This window comes from Glandiceps talaboti, chromosome 11 (genome assembly GCF_964340395.1).
Source record: "Glandiceps talaboti chromosome 11, keGlaTala1.1, whole genome shotgun sequence".
In the NCBI taxonomy this organism is placed as follows: Eukaryota; Metazoa; Hemichordata; class Enteropneusta; family Spengelidae; genus Glandiceps; species Glandiceps talaboti.
In genome coordinates this window covers 19,270,215-19,292,672 of record NC_135559.1, presented here as the reverse complement: position 1 = coordinate 19,292,672, position 22,458 = coordinate 19,270,215, and the positions used below count along the sequence as shown (strand labels likewise).

Genomic DNA, 22,458 nt, shown 5'->3' with positions numbered 1-22,458 from the left:
GCTATGGTGCTATCAGACCTGATTGAGGGACCCTGCCTCCCGGGCCCTGCCTGTCACACTGAGTGGATTGAGATAACTTTACATGAGAGATACGATGGCGTCGATGTCACAACAAGACCCCAATTTACCATCCTACCTTCCTGAAGTTCCTATCTTTTCTGGCGTATTTCTCTGGTATTTCTCATGTTACATTGTATACCACAGTACCTACAAGTACAACAATGGACGCATGATAAGAAATGTGAGAAATCGTAGCTTAAGTCCCCTGGGCTTTGTCCGTTCTCGAACACACACAGGCAGTAATCAGTAAGGGAGGGAACACCGAATGGTACGATAATATGATAAGTCTACCAGTGGAAAGTTACGACTCCCTTAGGATCGCATAGACTGTAGTGATGTTATTACAACCTGATTGCGTAAACATGTAAATGTCATTGACCTTGTGTGTCACATGTTTGTCATCAATATTATGATCAAATTAGGCTGTTATAATTGTGCAACTACATATTCCAAAGACAGTCATTCACAAAATACATTCATTTTATGGCATCTTATGGGATGGGAGAACCGGTGCATGGAAGGATACCGGCCAATACAAAAAAAAAAAAAAAAATTCCACAGCATAGGGTATCAAATAGTTTCTCAGCTCTACGTTGTTGTTTAATAAACTATCTGTTGTTTAATTTGAAATACTCCCCCCCCCCCCCCCTTTCCGGCTACACATATTCTAATGTGTAATTATACAGTCCCCACTCCACTTCAGATATGTACAACATGACGAGATAAAGTTAATCCACGTGCATATTTCCATATCAACCTAAACGTGGAACGATATCTAATTTAATAATATAGCCAATATTTGATGATAGTCTGGATGACCAGACTGTGGTTTAACCACAGTCACAGTCTGGTCAAAATCCCTCAATCAGCACACATTCCTGTGCTCTCTCCTACTGTGTTCATATAAACATGATTAATATGTTGTTATATCGTCAAAACAGCTGTACCAAGTGAATAAAAGAACAGTGATGATAGCCAGTTATTACTAGTAACATGCGCTGTTGTGCTTTGCTCACTATGGGGTTGAACCATAATTTAATAACACCTTTCGTCAGGACCTTGACTATACTGTGTGAGTGAAGGTATAAATCATAACGGTACTGTATAGGAACTAGACTAATTTATATATAAATAAACTAAATAATATTCCTCTTGTTGTAATGGAGAAAAATCAACTTCTGTGTTCAGATATGACAGAACCACTACACATTAAAATTAATATCACTGATAGATAGATCAAAGCGTATGAAACCTACAGATGACAAACATGTATCACTGAAACCAGAAAGAAGTATTACAATGAAAATCACGAGACCTGAAACAAAATGTCGTCTGCCTCGGCAAAAGCTTGCTTACATACATTTCATCGTCTGGCTCAACAAAAAATCTTACCAATACTGCTACATTTTATCGTCTGGTTCAACAAAAACCTTACCAACACTGCTACATTTTATCATCTGGTTCAACAAAAATTTAATAATATTGCTGCATTTTATAGCCTGGTTCAAGAAATATCTTTTGAGAAAATGTGGCAATGTTATTAAGATGTTTGTCGAGCCAGACGACTTTTTGTTTCAGGTCACGTGATTTATAATTAAAAGGCAGCATCATTTCAGGTATTTTGATACTTCTCCTGACTGTGCAGCATATTGGTATTTATTGGAAAGTTTCTACCAACAACGATTTGCCTGCTTCATATGGTCTCATTACCACTGTAATTTTGAGATTCGTGTAAGCGTCATTATTTGACAGTAGTTTTTTCCCCCAAAAAAGTCATGTGTTCAATTATTGAACACATACTAGCACACTTAATTGTAACACTTTTTGAATGCACTGTATGTGTGAAGTAAGAAAACTAGAACACGTGTGCACATTTTTAGAACATACTGTGACTTTATTTGAACACATATGTTCAAAATCATACGAAATAGAACGCTGTTGAAGCATCGGCACACTGTAACACCTTTTGAACACAGTGTTCAGAGCAAGTACACATAATGCATGTGTTCTGAAAACTAGAGGAAATTGAACACATGCGACGCGTCCTAAGCATACTTGTTCTATTAATAAAAAAAATAAATACAAATTCTCATCCACATATAGCTACTTCAATTAAGTGTAGATTTATGATTTACATATGTATGGTTACCATGTAAACCACCGAACGTATTTTCAACAATGCATGGCGGAAGTGGGTAAGTGTACAGCATTCTGATTGAGACATTTGTTGGATGTTGGAAGCTGTCACGACTTCACAGTGGATAGTAAATCGGGTTGTTTGGTAGAGGCGATCACTTATTTACTGTGGATAGAACACTCGTTTGTCTTAAGAATAATGAAGTCATCGATTGGCCTATTGGTACTGTTCCTTTGCACTATGCTTCTTGTGGTAATGGATATTGGAATATATCATTTCAATGGAGAATATTCACATGAATATTTAGTACGAGGGCCTGTACATTCAGGTGGAGTTCAAAACCAATGCATGTGTGTTGATCAGTCATCCGATGATATTAGCAATGCAATCCAGACAATCGAACGGATGGGGAACACACGAAATGTTCGTAAATTGAGTGCAAACATTCTGATTATCGCAGGCGCTCGTACGGGTTCCTCTTTTGTGGGCGATATTTTTCAATCAAATCCAACAGTTTTCTACATATTCGAACCGTTAGGAAGTCTTAAAGACATCGTCAAAACACCAGAGATGTCCGTTGTTGGAGTGGATTTGTTAGCGAAGATATACGATTGTAATTTTAGTGAATACGCTCAGCAATGGGATGAGTATTTCAAGTGGTTATCACCTATTCGACTTTCACAAACAATGACAAAATGTACACCATTGATAACACGACGTCAGGCAGTCGGTAGGTGTTGCCAGAAAACACAACATAGGGCTGCTAAAACAATACGTCTGTTAGACGTCAGAGATCTGATACCATTAATGGAAAGTCCTACAGTAAACTTGAAAGTTATCAATGTTGTCCGAGACCCAAGAGCTATGATGTCATCTTTTATACCTATGTATTATTCAAATTGGATCGAAAATACCCGAGAGTCTAACAAAGTATGGGACGCTGGTGTCTTGAATGAGCATCTTACGGATACACTGATACACTACTGTGAACAGATGTTACGGAATTATATTTTATTCACAGCTAACAGTTCACAGGCTTGGAAAGACAATTTTAAGATTTTACGTTTCGAAGATATTGCTCTAAATCCACGCGAGTATGCTGACATCATGTACTCTCATGTTGGAATCGATATAGACAGCGAAGTTTATCAATGGATAGATAAGCATACACAATCAAATGAAAAGCAACATGGTGGTTTCGGCACAATCAGAAATTCAACAAGTGTTGTCAATGATTGGCGAAAACGAGTGACATTCAAACTTGTGGATAAGATGCAGAATCATACTATGTGTAGAGAATATATGAACAAATTACATTACGTTTTTGTTGAGAATTTTACTATGCTGAGAGACGAAACAATACCCTTATTGACATCCTTGAGATAACCTCGTATGGACAATAAAAAGAACTGGCAATTAATAAACTTAGCTGTAACTGAGTTGTTCTTTGAAACTCTTTTGACTATTATAGACCATGCAAAGTATTGAAACTTCCGTGTGTAAACATATTTTTTTAATAGTACACAGAGTACGGTGCAATATATCGACTCAAATTTTGGGGTCCATACCAAAATTCAGCATGTTAATATTGGCGAAAATAGGGACTGGGTGATCACAATAAAGCCCAAAGGGTATAAGTGAAGAGAGCATAATCAGGTCAGTCAAAATAGATCTCAGACAAGTCATTATTATTTCATGGCACACGCATTGCTATGATGTACCATGCACGAGCCAAGTTGAACAAAAATATAGAATGTATATACTCTGGTCGATCGTTTAACGTCACAACAACGCACGTCTTTGTCACAACAACAAGTGTCTACGTCACTGGTTCTGCTGTGTTCGAAAATTGCCATTATTACCCCCTCCCCGATTTTTTTATATTACTGGCGCTGGTATGTTATTCTCCAATGTAGTTCTTCATTCAGCAGGAAAATACTCGAGCCCTAAGCGTTGTCACTACTTGTCTACGACTCCTAGTGCAAAGACCCCTTAGGTCACTCGTGTTTTCCTTGGCAGAACAAGGAAATATTTTGGGGAATATTATCTAAATACAATAAACACACATTTGTAATCAGATTTGCATGCATCAGAAACTGATCAATCAAACGCGCATGGGGAATAATCAGTGCATTGCATAATAAAAACACATATGGCACATAATTGTTTAGTTTTTAGATATTGGTTCGTTTTATATTTCACACTTAATTGTGATTGTGTACACCCTGAACAGTATTGAATCACATGGGGGTAAAACGTGTTCGTGTAGTTGTACAATAAAATATATACTACAATTAGATGTTATTCCCAATAGTATTTCTTCGTTCAGCAAATGAAAATACGAGTGACCTATGGAGCCTTTGTCACTACGAGTCGCTACAAAAGTAGTAACTACCCTTAGGTCATGAGTATTGCCCGACTGAAAGACAAATATTGAAGAATAACACACATTTACCAGCGCGTAATATCAGAAAGGTCATGGAAAATATAATGGCAATTTTGAACATTTTGACTCACATTTTGAACACACACAGCAGAACCAGTGACGTAGACACGAGTTGTCATGACATAGATTCGCGTTGTCATGATGTAGAACGACCAGAGTATATATTCCATTTGTTTTGTTCAACTTGGCTTGTGCATGGTATAATTAAGCAATAAACCACCCCCTGGGGATGGTATACCAAGAGGTTTTGACCAGTGAACGAAATATATGCACGAGCGATAGCGAGTGCATATATTGAGTTCACTGGTCAAAACCGAGTGGTATACCTTCCCCAGGGGGTGGTTTATCGCTATTATATTATACTAGTATATTGATAATATCGGAAACAAGATAAGAACTAACGTTTTCTCGTTTCATAGTATGCGCCTCTGTGTCTAATTTGCATAACAATAACGCTGCTTTTCAAGACAGCTGATCTTGGCCTCAATAATGTGAACGTCATGCAGCGACTGGATTTATTTTATCTGCTCGTCGTTTCTAGGGATAATCTGTACATTGATCGGCTCATTAAAAGTGCACAGTGATGAATAAACAACCTGTTTGACTCAAGGTATAAACTTGAAGTGGTTTATTCGATCGCTCCCGGCCGAATTCGTGACTCGCTTCGATCGCTCCCGGCCGAATTCGTGACTCGGTGAAGTGATAGACAGGTTGATATTTACAATGTATTTATATTACTGGAAGTTACCTCAGCAGATTTAGGACAGGATCCCAGACAAATTTCTATTTAGATTAATGGTAAGTCGGCCAGTGTAACCTCTTTCACCTGCTTCATTTTTATGACAGGACAGGACAGCTCACCAATATTTCCACTCCAGCTAGCCGCGCCGCGCCGAGGCTGGGACCGATCTCGTGCATGCCTAGCACCTTGACCTTAGTACATGTAGTAGGCGATGATTTGAACAAATACGCGATGACTGGGTTACTTTCGAAATTTCCTTCATAATTTCTCATAAAATATTGTCTCATTGAGAGAAAATCCTCCTCTGACAATTCGAAGAGTTCACTATCAGTATCACGGCGGACTACAACTCAACGCTCGTACAAGAACAAAATTTGGACGCGTGCCAGCAGTGCATTATCGTACCAGCAGTGCATTATCACTTGTTTTAGACGCGCTAGTTCGATGTCTAGACCAATCAGATCCCTCGATTTCCACCATCAATATACTGGTATAATATAATAAATATTATTTTATAGCATTACCAATTCCAGTGAATTTTGTGACGTCATCGCTGTACATTATTAATTACTGATAATGTACTCCGTTATTGGGCATCGCGGCCCCGGAACGAGCATAACAATACAAGCTTATTTGTTCTGTTTCTTCATACGACTAGGTATCATTTCGAAATGTATGTTGTTACTTATGATTGTCATTTCCACTGTTTAAAAATACAACGCATTCATGAAACAAATTTGTGTTCACAGCAGTTCATTGAAGTGTATATGTGTGTACGTGTACGTACGTGTGTCGCTATGATTTGTATTCAGCTTCCGGGCCGAACATGGCAGACGATGTTCAGCGCTGTGTATATTATACGTTGTTTTGCGTTTCTCGGTCTACAAATTCACTGGAATTGACAAAACTATAAAATAATAACAATAATGTATGCCCTCCCAGTCCATAATGGACTCAAGCAAACTTTGCACTCCATAATGGGCTCGGCTGTTGACTCGCCCATTATGTCGTTCAAAGTTTGCTTTCGTCCATTATGGGCTGGGAGGGCGTACATTATTGTTTAAATATTTGGATCCAAACCTTAAAATCAGTGCCCAATGTGATCGTGATTTCAACTTGTTGCAGACTACTTTAAGACAACATCCACCTCTAGTTAACATGTACAACGTCTTATTATTGTTTCTGAAAAATGTTATAAAGTACTTATACATCTAATACAGCTTTAAACACCAGTGGAAATGATGAGGTCAAATACGTTTCGAAATACATAAAAAAAAGAGATTATGACATTAAAATCGAATATATTAAATTAGGCCTGGTCTATATGTTTTATATTTGCAACTATATCTGTGCCAACCTGATTTGCTTGTATAGTATACATATACAAGTATATGCTTTTTCATAAAAATTATTTTTAGTTGACTGTCCTACATTTACGTATTTGTAATAATTGTAAAATCCCCCGAGTTAACACGAACAATACACGTGGTTGTTAATAAATGGTATGAATAGAATTGTGTGTTGTTTCTGTGTAATGCAGACCAACACCCGTGTGAATAAAACCATGTATATGAATACCAACATCATAAGTTATCAATTTATCACACACAAAAAAAATTACATGTGCTAACATGCAATCTGTAAATATGCACTATACGAAATCATTGAAGTTATTGTTCGACGTACAAGTGCCACTCATTGCTACACAGCATAGTGATACCAGGACATCACATTTTTAGACAAGTCAAATGTTCCCTATAGCAAATTCACGGCATTATAATATTTCAACTATTTTGTGAGCAGATCGATATTTATTTTCTTCTAAAGGCTGACTATGAATCGGCAATGAACCAAATTAAGCTTAAGTGCGGACTGTAAAGGGAGATTACATGGAAATTCAAGTCGCCTTGGCGTTTCCCTCATGTGACACCACAATTTACACATATGTTCAAACAACTTCAAATGCCCTATGAATAATTTACAGTTGCCTCACACAGTTGGGATGGAGAAGCAGACAAGTACTCATGTTGATTATCTGAAGAAAACTACTGACGCCATTAAATTCAGGAGTAATCTTTTTTTCAGCAGAAGTCTGTTTCTACTACACTGCACAAGAATAGCAATGCTTATCACTTGAGGTTCGGGTATGGGATCCTGTTGTGTCTGTCGTGTCTCTTAATTTTAGTGTTGAAACATGTCCTCGTTCATGTGAAAAATAAATCATGTCCCATGAGTGAAACACCATGGCATGCAACTTCGATTTCCATTTCACATCAGAACGTTTACTATATAATTACCTGCTATGCTGTTTGAAATTTTAACAAAATATATACTGTAGTCTCCAAACGAATATCCATGGGTTTTTTCATGTATGTGTTTTTTAAACATTTAATGTACAAGGTTTACTAATGCCTTCCTGTACCGAACCTATAAAAACAACTATGCATTTATGTTACTGAACATGTGTAACGAGTTCAAAGCCCGTCAAGCTGTACCTTCTCTTTAAAATCCGTGTAATCGCTTGTTTGTTCATAAGCGGTATTTATTCCTAATTGACATATTACTTCAAACAGAATTCCCTTTTATTATCTGCAACATCATCATGACATATTTGGTCATAGACAGCGCTGTGGAAGAAAGCTGCATGGGTCCTAACATTTAACAACATGAAATCCAATTATTATACGAACAAAATGTTTCAAATCATTTTCACTCAATATAAAAGAAAGCAATCAACGCAAGCAAACTTTCTAATACTAAACTTTCTACCCAAACAGAGACAATCTTAAAAATAAGATAAATGGTATTCGTATGAAAGCTTTGGAATGTTCATTTTCATAAATCAGATATCTGATACTTTACTAAAGCTTTACTAAACATCTCATTTTCAAAGTTTGAAATATTTATTTAAAACATTTACCTTCACATATCCCCATTCTTGTTTATGAGAATGAAGACTGTATCTGCAGTTTTAATGCAAAACTATTGTCTAGCTGATTGTATTCAACATGAAATGAAACCTATGCTTGTAACGAAAATACAGCTAAAATGATGTTGGTGTAGTTTTCCACTCATCTAACATGATATTTTCAAACACGCGTACACACAGACAACTTATAATGCAAACATCAATTACATATGTGCCGTGCACAGTGGGGGTGTAGAAATAGTCAAGTTGATATCTTGATTTTCAGTTATAAAATAAACAATTCAAACTCTTAAAATCATCAAGTCCATTACTATTTCCATTATAAGCCTGTTTTCACTGCAGTGTGACAGAATATCGATGCTTATCAGTGTTCAATGTGATTGGGCAAAGGATGCTGCTGTGATTATTGTGTCTCTGTTATTGTTAGTCTTGAGTTGAAATACGTCTATCTTTGTGTTAACAGCATCCCATGAGTAATACACCAACCAATATTATTTTAGCTGTAGTATCTATCGGGTAGAGTTGCGTTTGTTCTGATGGAGATATAGTGTCTCGTAATTTTTGTGTTAAGATTTTGGGGGTGATATTTTAGTAAAACGTTTTGACATCATTTCTGAAAACTCTTTCCGCTTGGTTGATGTCAGGTAAGCATTGAAAGGACGTGGATGAATTCCAACAAGCGAAATATCTCGGGTAAACATTCGTATACTTCTAGGACCTCAATGTACTCAGTCATTACGTTCAGGAAAACGTTTTATTTGTAAACTTTATATATCAACTGTTACTTCTGTAATCATATTGAACAATATATAACAAAGTTCGAGTATAAGTTCTAAGTTTGTCCCTTATTCAGTTTTGTCTTTTGGTGCACTAGTCCAGAAAAGTGTCTACAATATTGCTAAGAGAGTAGCAGACAGTAGCAATGTTTCTGTGCAGTGTGTTTATTAATATATGTACCGTATTTCTCTCCAGTGCAGGCATTGCGAAATATTCGCTATTGATTGTTTGTCATTATTTTTTATGCTTGTTTATATGGATCGGACTGCTTCATTACATTACATGGAATTGCAAATATATATAAATGTTTGGGAAACTAAATAGCGCCATCTATCGATAGAACATGAGCCTATGAATATATATATATATATATATATATATATATATATATATATATATATATATATATATATATATATATATATATATATATATATATTAAGAATGCAAACAGATATCATTCATATTCATCCTATGGTTAAAACCTAAACAATATTTAAATGGCTTTATGTATGCATGTCCAAAGTACCATAATTAAGTATTCAATAAGTTGGATGGGTTATAAAGATGATATTCTACTCAGCAACACGGATGACATATAAGACGGTGCCAAAAACACCAATTATACAGACACCAAATCCTTTCATTATTATATAAATTCAGCACGTATTTCTAGCTAAAATGACATTCAATACACACCCTCAGACAACCTCTAATACAAAAGAAACACTTGCATATATGCCGTGCACAGTGGGGATGTAGAAGTAGTCAAATTGATATGTCGATTATCAGTTAGAAAATAAACGATTGCACCCATTAAAATCATCAAGTTCATATGTAATGTGTTTTACTGCACTGTGAAAGAATAGCAATGCTTATCAGTGTTCAAATTTAAATGGGTAAACTATCCTGCTATGTTTATTGTGTCTCTGTTCTTGTTAGTCTTGAGTTGAAATGTGTCTATCTTTGTGTCAAAAACGAATTCATAATTGTGCCTAGATGACGTTAATCCACGTGCACGTTTCCATATCAACCTAAACGTGGAACAATATTCTAATTTAATATATAATCAATTGGTATATTTGATGATCATCACCAACGTTTAGCTTGACAGTTCAAGCCTAGCAGCCTAACACTAAACACATTTGTGGTTCTAGCTCACAAATTCCAGTATAGTTGGTGCATTGTTTCCTTGCTATAACAATTGCAACCCAAGTGTCTTTTGTAGTCCTGGTTCTTATTTTTCAGACCACAATATACACAACCGATAGCAATAATGTTAAGTACTTTCTGTGGATATCACACTCATTTATAGTATCCATATCAAGTGTAAAAGGATGCTCTTTCAAGTGTTAAAACTTATAGGCTTTATGTGTGTCCTTTCTAATGTAGTCAATTGGTAAACTGGATTGTTCTACTAACAAACAGCAGACTGGTAAAAGTAAATGATAGTACAGCCATGATTATATAATATAGCTCTCGGTGAGATCTAAACACCGTTTTTATGGCATCTATATTTACACTATAGTCATTGATTATTTACATTCTTTGCACCGTTTACAGATTGATTACATTGAAAAATACAATATACTGGGCTGGTGATTATGGCAATTAAAACAGTATACGTTTACCCCTTAATATTGGAGCTATAAAGGATAATTGGGGAAATATTGCAAACGTTTTACTTCATTGTTACTAGTTGTAACATCCTGACTAATAAAATGTTCCTCTTGTAATGGAGAAACGTCAACTTCTGTGTTCAGATATGACAGAACCACTACACATTAAATATCACTGACAGATAGGTCAAAGCGTGTGAAGCTTGTAAGTGACACAATCAATTACATGTTTCACTGAAACAAGAAAGAAGTATTACAATGAAAATCACGGGACCTGAAACAAAATGTCGTCTGCCTCGACAAAAGCTGAATGCTTCATTTCTTTATCGTCTGCCTCGACAAAAGCTGAATATTTACATTTCTTTATCGTCTGGCTCAACAAAAGATCTTACCAACACTGCTACATTATATCGTCTGTTTCAACAAAGAACCTTACAAACACTGGGATACATTTTATCATCTGGCTGTACAAAAAATTAATAATAGTGCTACATTTTATCGTCTGGTTCAAGAAATATCTTTTGAGATAAAATGGAGCAATGTTAGATGTTTGTCGAGCCAGACGACGTTTTGTTTTCAGGTCAAGTGATTTATAATTATCACAGGCACGGACATTTCTGATATTTTGACACTTCTCGTGACTGTGCACCATATTGGTATTTATTGGAATGTTTCTACCAACAACGGTAGTTTGCCTGCTTCGTAGTCTCATTACCACTGTAATTTCGAGATGCGTGAAATCAAAAGGTCATTATTTGACAGTTGTTTTACCCAAAAACATGCGTACTTGTTCTATTTAATAAAAAAAATACCAATTCTCATCCACATAGCTACTTCAATTAAGTGTAGTTTTATGATTAACATATGTATGGTTACCATGTAAACCACTGAACATATTGTATACAATGCACGATGGAAGTGGACATATGTACAGCATTCTGATTGATACATTTGTTTGATGTTGGAAGCTGTTACGACTTCATAGTGGATAGTAAACCGGGTTGTTTGTTAGAGGTCATCACCTATTTACTGTGGATAGAACACTCGTTTGTCTTAAGAATAATGAAGTCATCGATTGGCCTATTGGTACTGTTCCTTTGCACTATGCTTCTTGTGGTAATGGATATTGGAATATATCATTTCAATGGAGAATATTCACATGGATATTTAGTACGAGGGCCTGTACATTCAGGTGGAGTTCAAAACCAATGCATGTGTGTTAATCAGTCATCCGATGATATTAGCAATGCAATCCAGACAATCGAACGGATGGGGAACACACGAAATGTTCGTAAATTGAGTACAAATATTCTGATTATCGCAGGTGCTCGTACGGGTTCCTCTTTTGTGGGCGGTTTTTTTCAGTCAAATCCAACAGTTTTCTACCTATTCGAACCGTTAGAAAGTTTTAAAGACATCGTCAAAACACCAGAGATGTCCGTTGTTGGAGTGGATTTGTTAGCGAAGATATACGATTGTAATTTTAGTGAATACGCTCAGCAATGGGATGAGTATTTCAAGTGGTTATCACCTATTCGACTTTCACAAACAATGACAAAATGTACACCATTGATAACACGACGTCAGGCAGTCGGTAGGTGTTGCCAGAAAACACAACATAGGGCTGCTAAAACAATACGTCTGTTAGACGTCAGAGATCTGATACCATTAATGGAAAGTCCTACAGTAAACTTGAAAGTTATCAATGTTGTCCGAGACCCAAGAGCTATGATGTCATCTTTTATACCTATGTATTATTCAAATTGGATCGAAAATACCCGAGAGTCTAACAAAGTATGGGACGCTGGTGACTTGAATGAGCATCTTACGGATACACTGATACACTACTGTGAACAGATGTTACGGAATTATATTTTATTCACAGCTAACAGTTCACAGGCTTGGAAAGACAATTTTAAGATTTTACGTTTCGAAGATATTGCATACCATCCACGCGAGTATGCTGACACCATGTACTCTCATGTTGGAATCGATATAGACAGCGAGGTTTATCAATGGATAGATGGGCATACACAATCAAATGAAAATCAACATGGTGGTTTCAGCACAATCAGAAATAATTCAACAAGTGTTGTCAATGATTGGCGAAAAAGGGTGACATTCAAACTTGTGGATAAGATGCAGAATCATACTATGTGTAGAGAATATATGAACAAATTACATTACGTTTTTGTTGAGAATTTTACTATGCTGAGAGACGAAACAATACCCTTATTGACATCCTTGACAACCTCGCATCGACATTAAACAGAAACTGGCAATACAAATTATTATAGTAAACTTAGCTGTAGCTGAATTGTTCTTTGAAACACTTTTGACTATCGTAGACCATGCAAAGTATTGAAACCACGTGGGTAAACATATGTGTGTAATAGTACACAGAGTACGGTGCAATATATCGACTCAAATTAATTTTGGGGTCCATACCAATCATCAGCATGTTAATATTGGCGAAAATAGGAACTGGGTGATCATAAGTGAAGAGAGCATAATCAGGTCAGCCAAAATAGATCTCACACAAGTCATTATTATTTCATGGCACACGCATTGCTATGAAGTACAATTTCTATTGTACCATACACGAGTCAAGTTGAACAAAAATATAGAATATATTTCAGGTCGATCGTTCTACGTCACGACAACGCACGTCTTTGTCACAACAACGTGTGTCTACGTCACTGGTTCTGTTGTGTTCGAAAATTGCCATTATTACCCCCCCCCCCCCCAGATTTCTCTTTGATGTTACTGGCGCTAGTATGTTATTCTCCAATGTAGTTCTTCATTCAGCAGGAAAATACTCGAGCCCTAAGCGTTGTCACTACTTGTCTACGACTCCTAGTGCAAAGACCCCTTAGGTCACTTGTGTTTTCCTTGGCAGAACGAGGAAATATTTTGGGGAATATTATCTAAATACAATAAACACACATTTGTTATCAGATTTGCATGCATCAGCAACTAATCAATCAAACGCGTATGGGGAATAATCAGTGCACTGCATAATAAAAACACATATGGCACACAATTGTTTAGTTTTTAGATATTGGCTCGTGATTGTGTACACCCTGAACAGTATTGAATCACATGGGGGTAAAACGTGTTCGTGTACTTGTACAGTAAAATATATACTACAATTAGATGTTATTCCCAATAGTATTTCTTCGTTCACCTCTAATTAACACATCCAACGTCTAATTATAGGTACTTTTAACAGTTTTTCAGAAACAATAATAAGACTGGGTTACATCTAGAACAGCTTTAAACACCAGTGGAAATGATGAGGTCAAATACGTTTTCTAAATACATAAAAAGATATTATGACATTAAAATCGAATGTATTGAATTAGGCCTGGTCTGTATGTTTTATATTTGCAACCATATCTGTGTCAACATAATTCACTTGTATGGTACACATATACAAGTATATGCTTGTTCATAAAAATTATTTCCGTTCTACATTTATGTATTTGTAATTGTAAAATCCCCAGAGCTATAAAATAGTGTATCGAGTGGTCAATATACCTTTCAAGCCATCCGTCATTCTATCATAATATCGAACTATTTGTTAACATGAACAATACCATGTGGTTATTTATAAATGGTATGAATAGACGTGTGTGTTGTTTCTGCCTTATGCAGACCAACACTCATGTGAATAAAACCATGTATATGCATACCAACATCACAAGTTATCAATTTATCACAAAAAAAATTACATGTGCTAACATGCAATCTGTAAATATGTACTATACGAAATCATTGAAGTTAGTGCAGGGTGATGTCAGGACATCACATTTTTAGACGAGTCAAATGTGCCCTATAGCAAATTCATGGCATTATAATATTTCAACTATTTTGTCAGCAGATCGATATTTATTTTCTTCTATAAGGCTGACTATAAATCGGAAATGAACCAAATTAAGTGAGGGCTGTAAAGGGATATTACATGGAAATTCAAGTCGCCTTGGCGTTTCCCTCATGTGACATCACACTTTACACATATGTTCAAACAACTTCAAATGCCCTATGAATAATTTACAGTTGCCTTACACAGTTGGGATGGAGAAGAAGACAAATACCCATGTTAATTATCTGAAGAAAACTACTGACGTCATTAAAATCATCAAATTCAGGAGTAATCTTTTCTTTAAGCAGAAGTCTGTTTCTACTACACTGCACAAGAATAGCCATGCTTATCACTTGTGGTTTGGGTTAGGGATCCTGTTGTGTCTGTCGTGTCACTTAATTTTAGTGTTGAAACGTGTCCTTGTTCATGTGAAAAATAAATCATGTCCAATGAGTGAAACACCAGGACAACTTCGATTTCCATGTAACATTTTTCATTTCACATCAGAACGTTTACTGTATAATTACACACAATGCTGTTTGAAATTTCAACAAAATATATACTGTAATCTCCAAACAAATTTCCCTGGTTTTTTCCTTGTATGTGTGTTTTTTGCACATTTAATGTACAAGGATTATTAATACCTTAGTGTGCCGAACCTATAAAAAACTATGAATCAAAAGTGTATTTATGTTACTGAACATGTGTAACGAGTTCAAAACCCGTCAAGCTGTACCTTCTCTTTAAAATCCGTGTAATCGCGTGTTTGTTCATAAGCGCTATTTATTCCTAATTGACACATTACTTCAAACAGAATTTCCTTTTATTATCTGCAGCATCATCATAACATTTCATCATATACATCGATGTGGAAGAAAGCTACATGGGTCCTAATATTTAACCACTCGAAATCCAATTATTATATGAACAAAATGTTTCAAATCATTTTCACTCAGTATAAAAGAATGCAATCAATGCAAGTAAACTTTCTATTAGATCTACCCAAACAGAGACAATCTTAAAAATACCACCAATGGCGTTGTAGCACAACTGTACAGTTTTTTTTAAATGATCATCCATATGGTAGTCCATGCTAACAAGAAGTGTTCATTTGTTGAATGACTATCCAGTTGCCTATTCAACCATGTTGCTATCTTTATGATATATGCTATCATTTGGCTGTTGCTATGGGCGTGCTCATGTTATTTTATATATTTGCATACAATTTTAAATGTTTTTGTTCACTTGTGTATGAGTCCCTGTTGTTATCTTTGCAATACATATGATCATTTGGCTGTTGCTATGGGCGTGGTCTTGTTGCTAGGCACATTTGCATACATTTTTGAATGTTAATTCATTTGTCTTTCTATTCCTGTTATCTTTGCAATATATGTGATTATTTGGTTGTTGCTATGGTGTGGTCTTGTTACTAGGCAAATGTACATACATTTTTTGATTGTTTATTCAATTGTCTACTTATCCCTGTTGTTATCTTTGTGAAATACACAACCGTTTGGCTGTTACTATGGGCGTGGTCATGGTTGCTAGGGTATTTACATACAGTTTTGAATGTTTACTCATTTGCCTACCAGATGATGCTGTTATTTAACCAAAATATACTGCCATTTGGTTGTTGCTAAGGGCGTGGTCATGGTCGCTAGGGCCAATTTTCTCAATATGTTGTGAAAGAAATCTGCAGAATAACACTTTCAGAAACATCTCACCAAGTTTCAGACTCAGTGACCACGTACTTTTTGAGATATAAGTTTTTGACCAAAAATGAACATTTTTACACCGAATTTGCATATCACTCATGGAATCAATGTATGCTTAATATTTCTCCATCCATACATCCCTAGATGCATTCCCATTAAATGTCAGCCCAATCTGCTCAATATTCCCACCAAATGTTGCACCAATCTTCCCAGTAGTTTCTGAGTTTAAGTTTTTTTGACCAAAAATCACACACCTGTGATGCGATCATTTTGATTTGAACAATTTTCCAACTAGACGCCCAAGGTAATGGACCCACCAAATATCATGGCAATCGGTTCAGCGGTTTTTGACTTTAAGTTGTTTACACACACACACACACACACACACACACACACACACACACACACACACACACACACTCACACACACACACACACACAGACGCCGGGCGATCCCTATAGCACTACTAAACCTCAGTTCAGTTGTGCTAAAAATGGGATAATGATATTCGTGTTAAAGCTTTGCAATGTTCAGTTTCATAAATCAGCTATTCTGATACTTTCTGACATTTATTCATTTCATGTTAAAAGCTTTGCTAAATATCTCATTCTCAAAGTTTGAAATATCTATTTTAAACATTTACCTTCACATATCCTCATTCTTGTTTTTGAGTATGAAGACTGCATCGGCAGTTTTAGTGTAAAACTACTGTCTCGCTGACTGTATTTAACATTAAATGAAACTTATGCCTGTAACTAAAATACAGCTAAAATGACGTTCGTTTAGTTTTTCACTCATCTAACATGACATTTTTAAACACAAGTACACTCAGAAAACTTCTAATGCAAACATCAATTACATATGTGCAGTACACAATGGGGTGTAGAAATAGTCAAATTGATATCTTGATTTTCAGTTATAAAATAAACAATTCAAACTCTTAAAATCATCAAGTCCATTACTGTTTTCATTATAAGCCTGTTTTTACTGCAATGTGAAAGAATAGCAATGCTTATCACTGTTCAATGTGATTGGGCAAAGGATGCTGCTGTGATTATTGTGTCTCTGTTATTGTTAGTCTAGAGTTCAAACATGTCTATCTTTGGGTTAACAACATCCCATGAGTAAAACACCAACCAATATTATTTTAGCTGTAGTATCTATCGAGTAGAGCTGCGTTTGTTCTGATGGAAATATAGTATCTTCTATTTGTCTGTTATGATTTTGGGGGTAATATTTTAGTAAAACGTTTTCTGAAAACTCAAAAAACACCAAACCAACATCATTTTAGCTGTAGTATCTATCGAGAGTTGCGTTTGATATGATGGATATATCTTATCTCCTATTTGTTCTAATTTGTTTTGTCATTTGTGTTGTAATTTTAAGTTGAAAACATCACAAAGTTCGAGTTGCGTTCAATAATTAGACTTCTTAATCTGTCCACGTGGTGTAGTACAAGTTCTAACTTTGTCCCTTATTCAGTGTTGTCTGTTGTTGAACTAGTCCAGAAAAGTGTCTACAACTTTAAATTTGCTAAGAGAGTAGCAGACGGTAACAATGGTTCTGTACAGTGTGTTTATTAATGTATGTACTGTGATTCTCTCCAGTGTAAGCATTGCGAAATATTCGCTATTGATTTTTTGTCATTACTTTTTATGTTTGTTTATATGGGTCTCAAGCCTGATTCAAGTGATGCAATCGGTCTTGGTCCATTTAGCATATCCGTTCCAACCGTAAACTCCCGATATTCCACACTGAAGTCCGCACTTCTTGGTACCGGAATCTACAATCGGACTGCTTCATTACATGACATGGAATTCCAAATACATATGACAGTTTGGGAAACTAAATAGCGCCATCTCTCGGTAGAACATGAGCCTGTCAATATATATTGACATAGTAATGGACAAATATCACATTTGTCTGGTCGCTCACTATTTTAGGGTATTTTCAAATTCAGGGTAGCTAAAAGGATCACAGCAATAACATTGGTGTCTTGGCAAATAATAGTTTCAAGTTGGATTGTGTCTCTAGGCCTGTCTTCCAAATGCATCACTCACATTTCCCAAATTGTCAATTACTATGTCTTTTTCTATGGGTAGCCATGTTTCCACTTTGATTGAATGCTTTTCCGCAAATGTCACATATATAGGGCTTTTCACCAGTATGGAGTTTGCTATGATCCTTTAGGCCTCCTCTTTGGGTGAAAGATTTTCCACACACATCACATTTGTAAGGTCGTTCACCAGTATGGATTTTGCTATGTTGGCGCAAATAGTGTTTATGACTAAAAGTCTTTTCACAAACATCACATGCATATGGTTTTTCATCAGTGTGAAGTGTTCCATGGATTTGAATGGATCTTTTTGAAGTGAATGATTTCCCACACACATCACATTTGTACCGTTCACCTGAGTGCGTTTTTGTATGTTTGGCAAGATTCTCTTTTCCATGAAACGCTTTACCACAAATATCACATGTATATGGCTTTTCAATGGTGTGGATTGTTTCATGGCTTGTAAGGTCACCTTTCCGAGTGAATGATTTTCCACATATATTACATTTGTGTGGTTTTTCTCCGGTATGGATTCTTGTATGTTCGTTCAAACTTGATTTCTGACTAAAGGTTTTTCCACAAACATCACATTTATATGGCTTTTCACCAGAATGAATTCTTTCGTGGATGTTAAGATATGTACTACCTGTGAACAATTTTCCACATGTATCACATTTGTATGGGTTTTCATGTAGTATTCGATGACGCTTCAGGCATTTTTTCAAACAGAATGCTTTTCCACATACATCACATGTGTATGGTTTATCACCAGTGTGGCGTTTACCATGGTCAAGTAACTCTCTTTTCCGAGGGAATGATTTCTCACACACATCACATTTGTATGGTTTTTCACCAGTATGGATTATTTTATGTTTAGTCAAACCTCCTTTCTGCTTGAAAACTTTTCCACAAACACTGCATGTATGTGGCTGTCCGTCTGCGTGAATTGTTCGATGGGTTTTCAGTTCTCCTTTGCGAATATATGATTTTCCACACACATCACATTTGAATGGTCGTTCCCCAGTATGGATTCTGCTATGGGCGTTACATTCATTTCTCCAATTGAAACACTTTCCACAAACATCACATGCGTATGGTTTTTCACCACTGTGGATTCTTTTGTGAGTGGTTAAGTGGCCTGACCGAGAAAATAATTTCCCACAAATATCACATTTGTATGGGCGCTCACCAGTATGTATTCTTTTATGTAGGTAAAGCACATCTTTCTGACGGAACTTTTTTCCACATACATCACAATGATATTTCCTTTCATCACTATGAATTTCTCTATGTATGTCCAATTTTCTCTTCACTTTAAAAGCCATTTCACAAATATCACATTTGTATGGGCGTTCGCTACTGTGGATTGTTTTATGACGAACCAGGTGTCCTCTCTGAGTGAATGCTTTTCCGCACACATCACATTTGTATGGCCGTTCTCCTGTATGAATTCTTTTGTGAGTGTCAAGCTTAGTTTTCCAAATAAATAATTTTCCACAGATATCACATTTATAGTTATGACAATGTCTATGCCGGGCCATACTTCCTTTAATTGCAAAACTTATTTAACTCAATATATATCACATTTAACTGTCGTTTACCGTGGCATTTCTTATGATAGTTGGGCTTTCCTTTATGGGTGTAGACTTTTCCATAAACATCACATGTGTGTGGTTTTTCTCCTGTATGTATCCTCTAGGGGACAGTTAGATTTTTGTTATCTTTGAAATTCTGTCCACAGACATAACATTCATGTGGTCGATCACATTTTATAGTCCTGTTTAAGTTGGTCACACCTTCTTTATGTCCTAATTCTATTCCACATACTTGTATGCAGTGTTTGATCCGATTTAACAGCAAATGATTTTTCATACATAGTGTTGTGGTCATGCATCCATCTTTATTGTTCTTTCCAGGTATGTTTGCTGACCAGTGATACTGAAGTGTGATTAGTCCTGATTTCTATCCCTATCTCAGACTTGACTGGCTCTGTTATCCAAACTCTTCACTGTTGTCTACTTTACAAATGACACAGCATGGTGTAATTTGCATCCATCCAGAGCACAGTGGTAGTATCACTGTAAGATAAGACAGCAATCATGATAATTTTGGTAATAGTTCATATACATGGGATAGGATAAACAGGACAAAGACAAATGGTAATTTAACAATAATCCTGCCACAGCAAATCTTTACAAGATCCTGACCTCAAAAGAGTTAATGGAACCTTTAGTAATAAAAATTTGAACAAAGCCTGGGGGATTTAGGAGTGGGTTAGATTTTACAAACCAGTTCTCAGGTGAGGGCCGGACTTAAGAAATGAAGAGGACCACATTTTATTACGATAATGAATTTTATTAACTTTGAATTTTTTGATAGGTTTGGCATCCCACCATGCACTATTATTGATCCAAACTAGTGGAACATATCAGTGAAAGCTCTTCTGACAAGCATGTAAAGATCAGTCAATTGTCAGCAATGTTAGGCGTTGCTCTCACAGGAGAGAAGTTGGAATTGTGTGGGACATCTGGGATAACCTAATGTAGTGAGGATTTTGACATCAATCAAAGCAATTTTTATACAGTCATAATTTAGTCATTTGGGTATGGCCTTCAGTTCTGCTTATAAGATCCAAGTACAGGGAATAAGGATGTAGTGCCTCCACACAAATTTATCATGCTATCTCTAAGTGCCCCCCTCCCCCACGTAAATCATAACCAAAACCAAAGTTACCCTTGAGTAAAGACTATGTTTTCAAATATGACCCCTTCCTCTCACACAGAGTTGGTCTACAAAATCTGAGAAATTGTTTACAGTCCTCGCAAACTAAATTATTTCCTGTCAATGCTACCTATATGGTACACATGCTACCGATATGGGACACTGCAGTATGAATTGTAACAAAACGTGCACAATCAAATACAAATCTCTATATCATGTATTCCTTTCAATTTTACATCATTTTTACATTCCATAAGGAAGGTTATGTATTAGGGATAAAACGACTGTGTGTGTGTGTGTGTGTGTGTGTGTGTGTGTGTGTCACTATTTTTTCAAAAATGGCTGGCTCAATGCAAACGAACTTTCGTGCAAATGTTCTTTATGGTAATGGCTAGAACTGATGTTGATACATATTTGCACTCCCGTGTATTTCTGTCTGCCATGAAAGCATGGATGGGAAGATAATTAGTCAAACCAGGTCAGCTTCAATTCTTGGTAATATTACCCTCTCTTTGTACCAAAAATTCTGGAATGGACCGTTACACATAGACTTTGCCAATTTGTTTTATGAAATTTGTAAAGTTTCTAGTTTGTATTAAGGACATTATGAGTGAAGAACCGGGCCGAAATTTCGGGGATCAAGTATGCGTCATCACATGGCCGTAAAATCAGTATTCCTACAAATAACCCATACATTGATTTTACTGGCAAGAAAGAGCAGATGTCAATTAAGGTTTACAATTTACAACATCTAAAATGGTGGACTCAATCTTGTGAAAGATACGGTGAGTTAAAAATATGTCAAACTCAACTTTTGCAGAAGTGGATATATACAATGTGTCAGCCGGAGTTCCAAAGCTACATTTTATTTTTGCTGTAGTAATAACTTTGGATATACAATATCATGTCTGGTTGTGCAGAATTTTTCTATTCTACAAGGCATGAAGGAACAACTATATAAATGTTTTCCCTTACGGGTGCTAAGGTATTCAGTTTACATCTGGTATCTTCTAGGACGGTTATTATATACTTTTGTCTCTTTGTCTGTCTATATGTATGAGTATATATGTGTATCTATCTCTGAATATCTGAGGAACAGCACCAATATCATTGTAGAAGAACTGTAGAGTTTGCATTATTTTGGCAATGTTTAGCTACATGCCAATTCATCACTTTCAAATTACATCATCATTTCACTATTGCTGATGTCGGTGTGGACTTAGAATGAATATCCATTTGCCGATATATCATTGTTGCTATCTCTGTCATATAAGTTGTTGTAATGTACGTGGTCTTGTTGTGTTCAAAAAATGTTTTTAAAAAGGGCAAATGGTAATGATAGGTGGCCAGCTTCCTTGCTGGCAGCAATCGGCTCACTTGTCGCGGGAGG

General features: G+C 36.1%; 2 protein-coding genes across 2 annotated transcripts; both read left to right on the top strand.

The window, feature by feature from the left end:
* Window positions 1-2,602: 2,602 nt before the first annotated feature.
* Window positions 2,603-3,583, top strand: LOC144442120 (carbohydrate sulfotransferase 1-like). Its single transcript, XM_078131388.1, has one exon. It carries the CDS (start codon window positions 2,603-2,605, stop codon window positions 3,581-3,583), a length of 981 nt encoding a protein of 326 aa, XP_077987514.1.
* Window positions 3,584-11,979: 8,396 nt separating this feature from the next.
* Window positions 11,980-12,978, top strand: LOC144442119 (carbohydrate sulfotransferase 1-like). The gene has a single exon (XM_078131386.1). The coding sequence runs from the start codon at window positions 11,980-11,982 to the stop codon at window positions 12,976-12,978; it is 999 nt and encodes a 332-aa protein (XP_077987512.1).
* The last annotated feature ends 9,480 nt before the right edge of the window (window positions 12,979-22,458 follow it).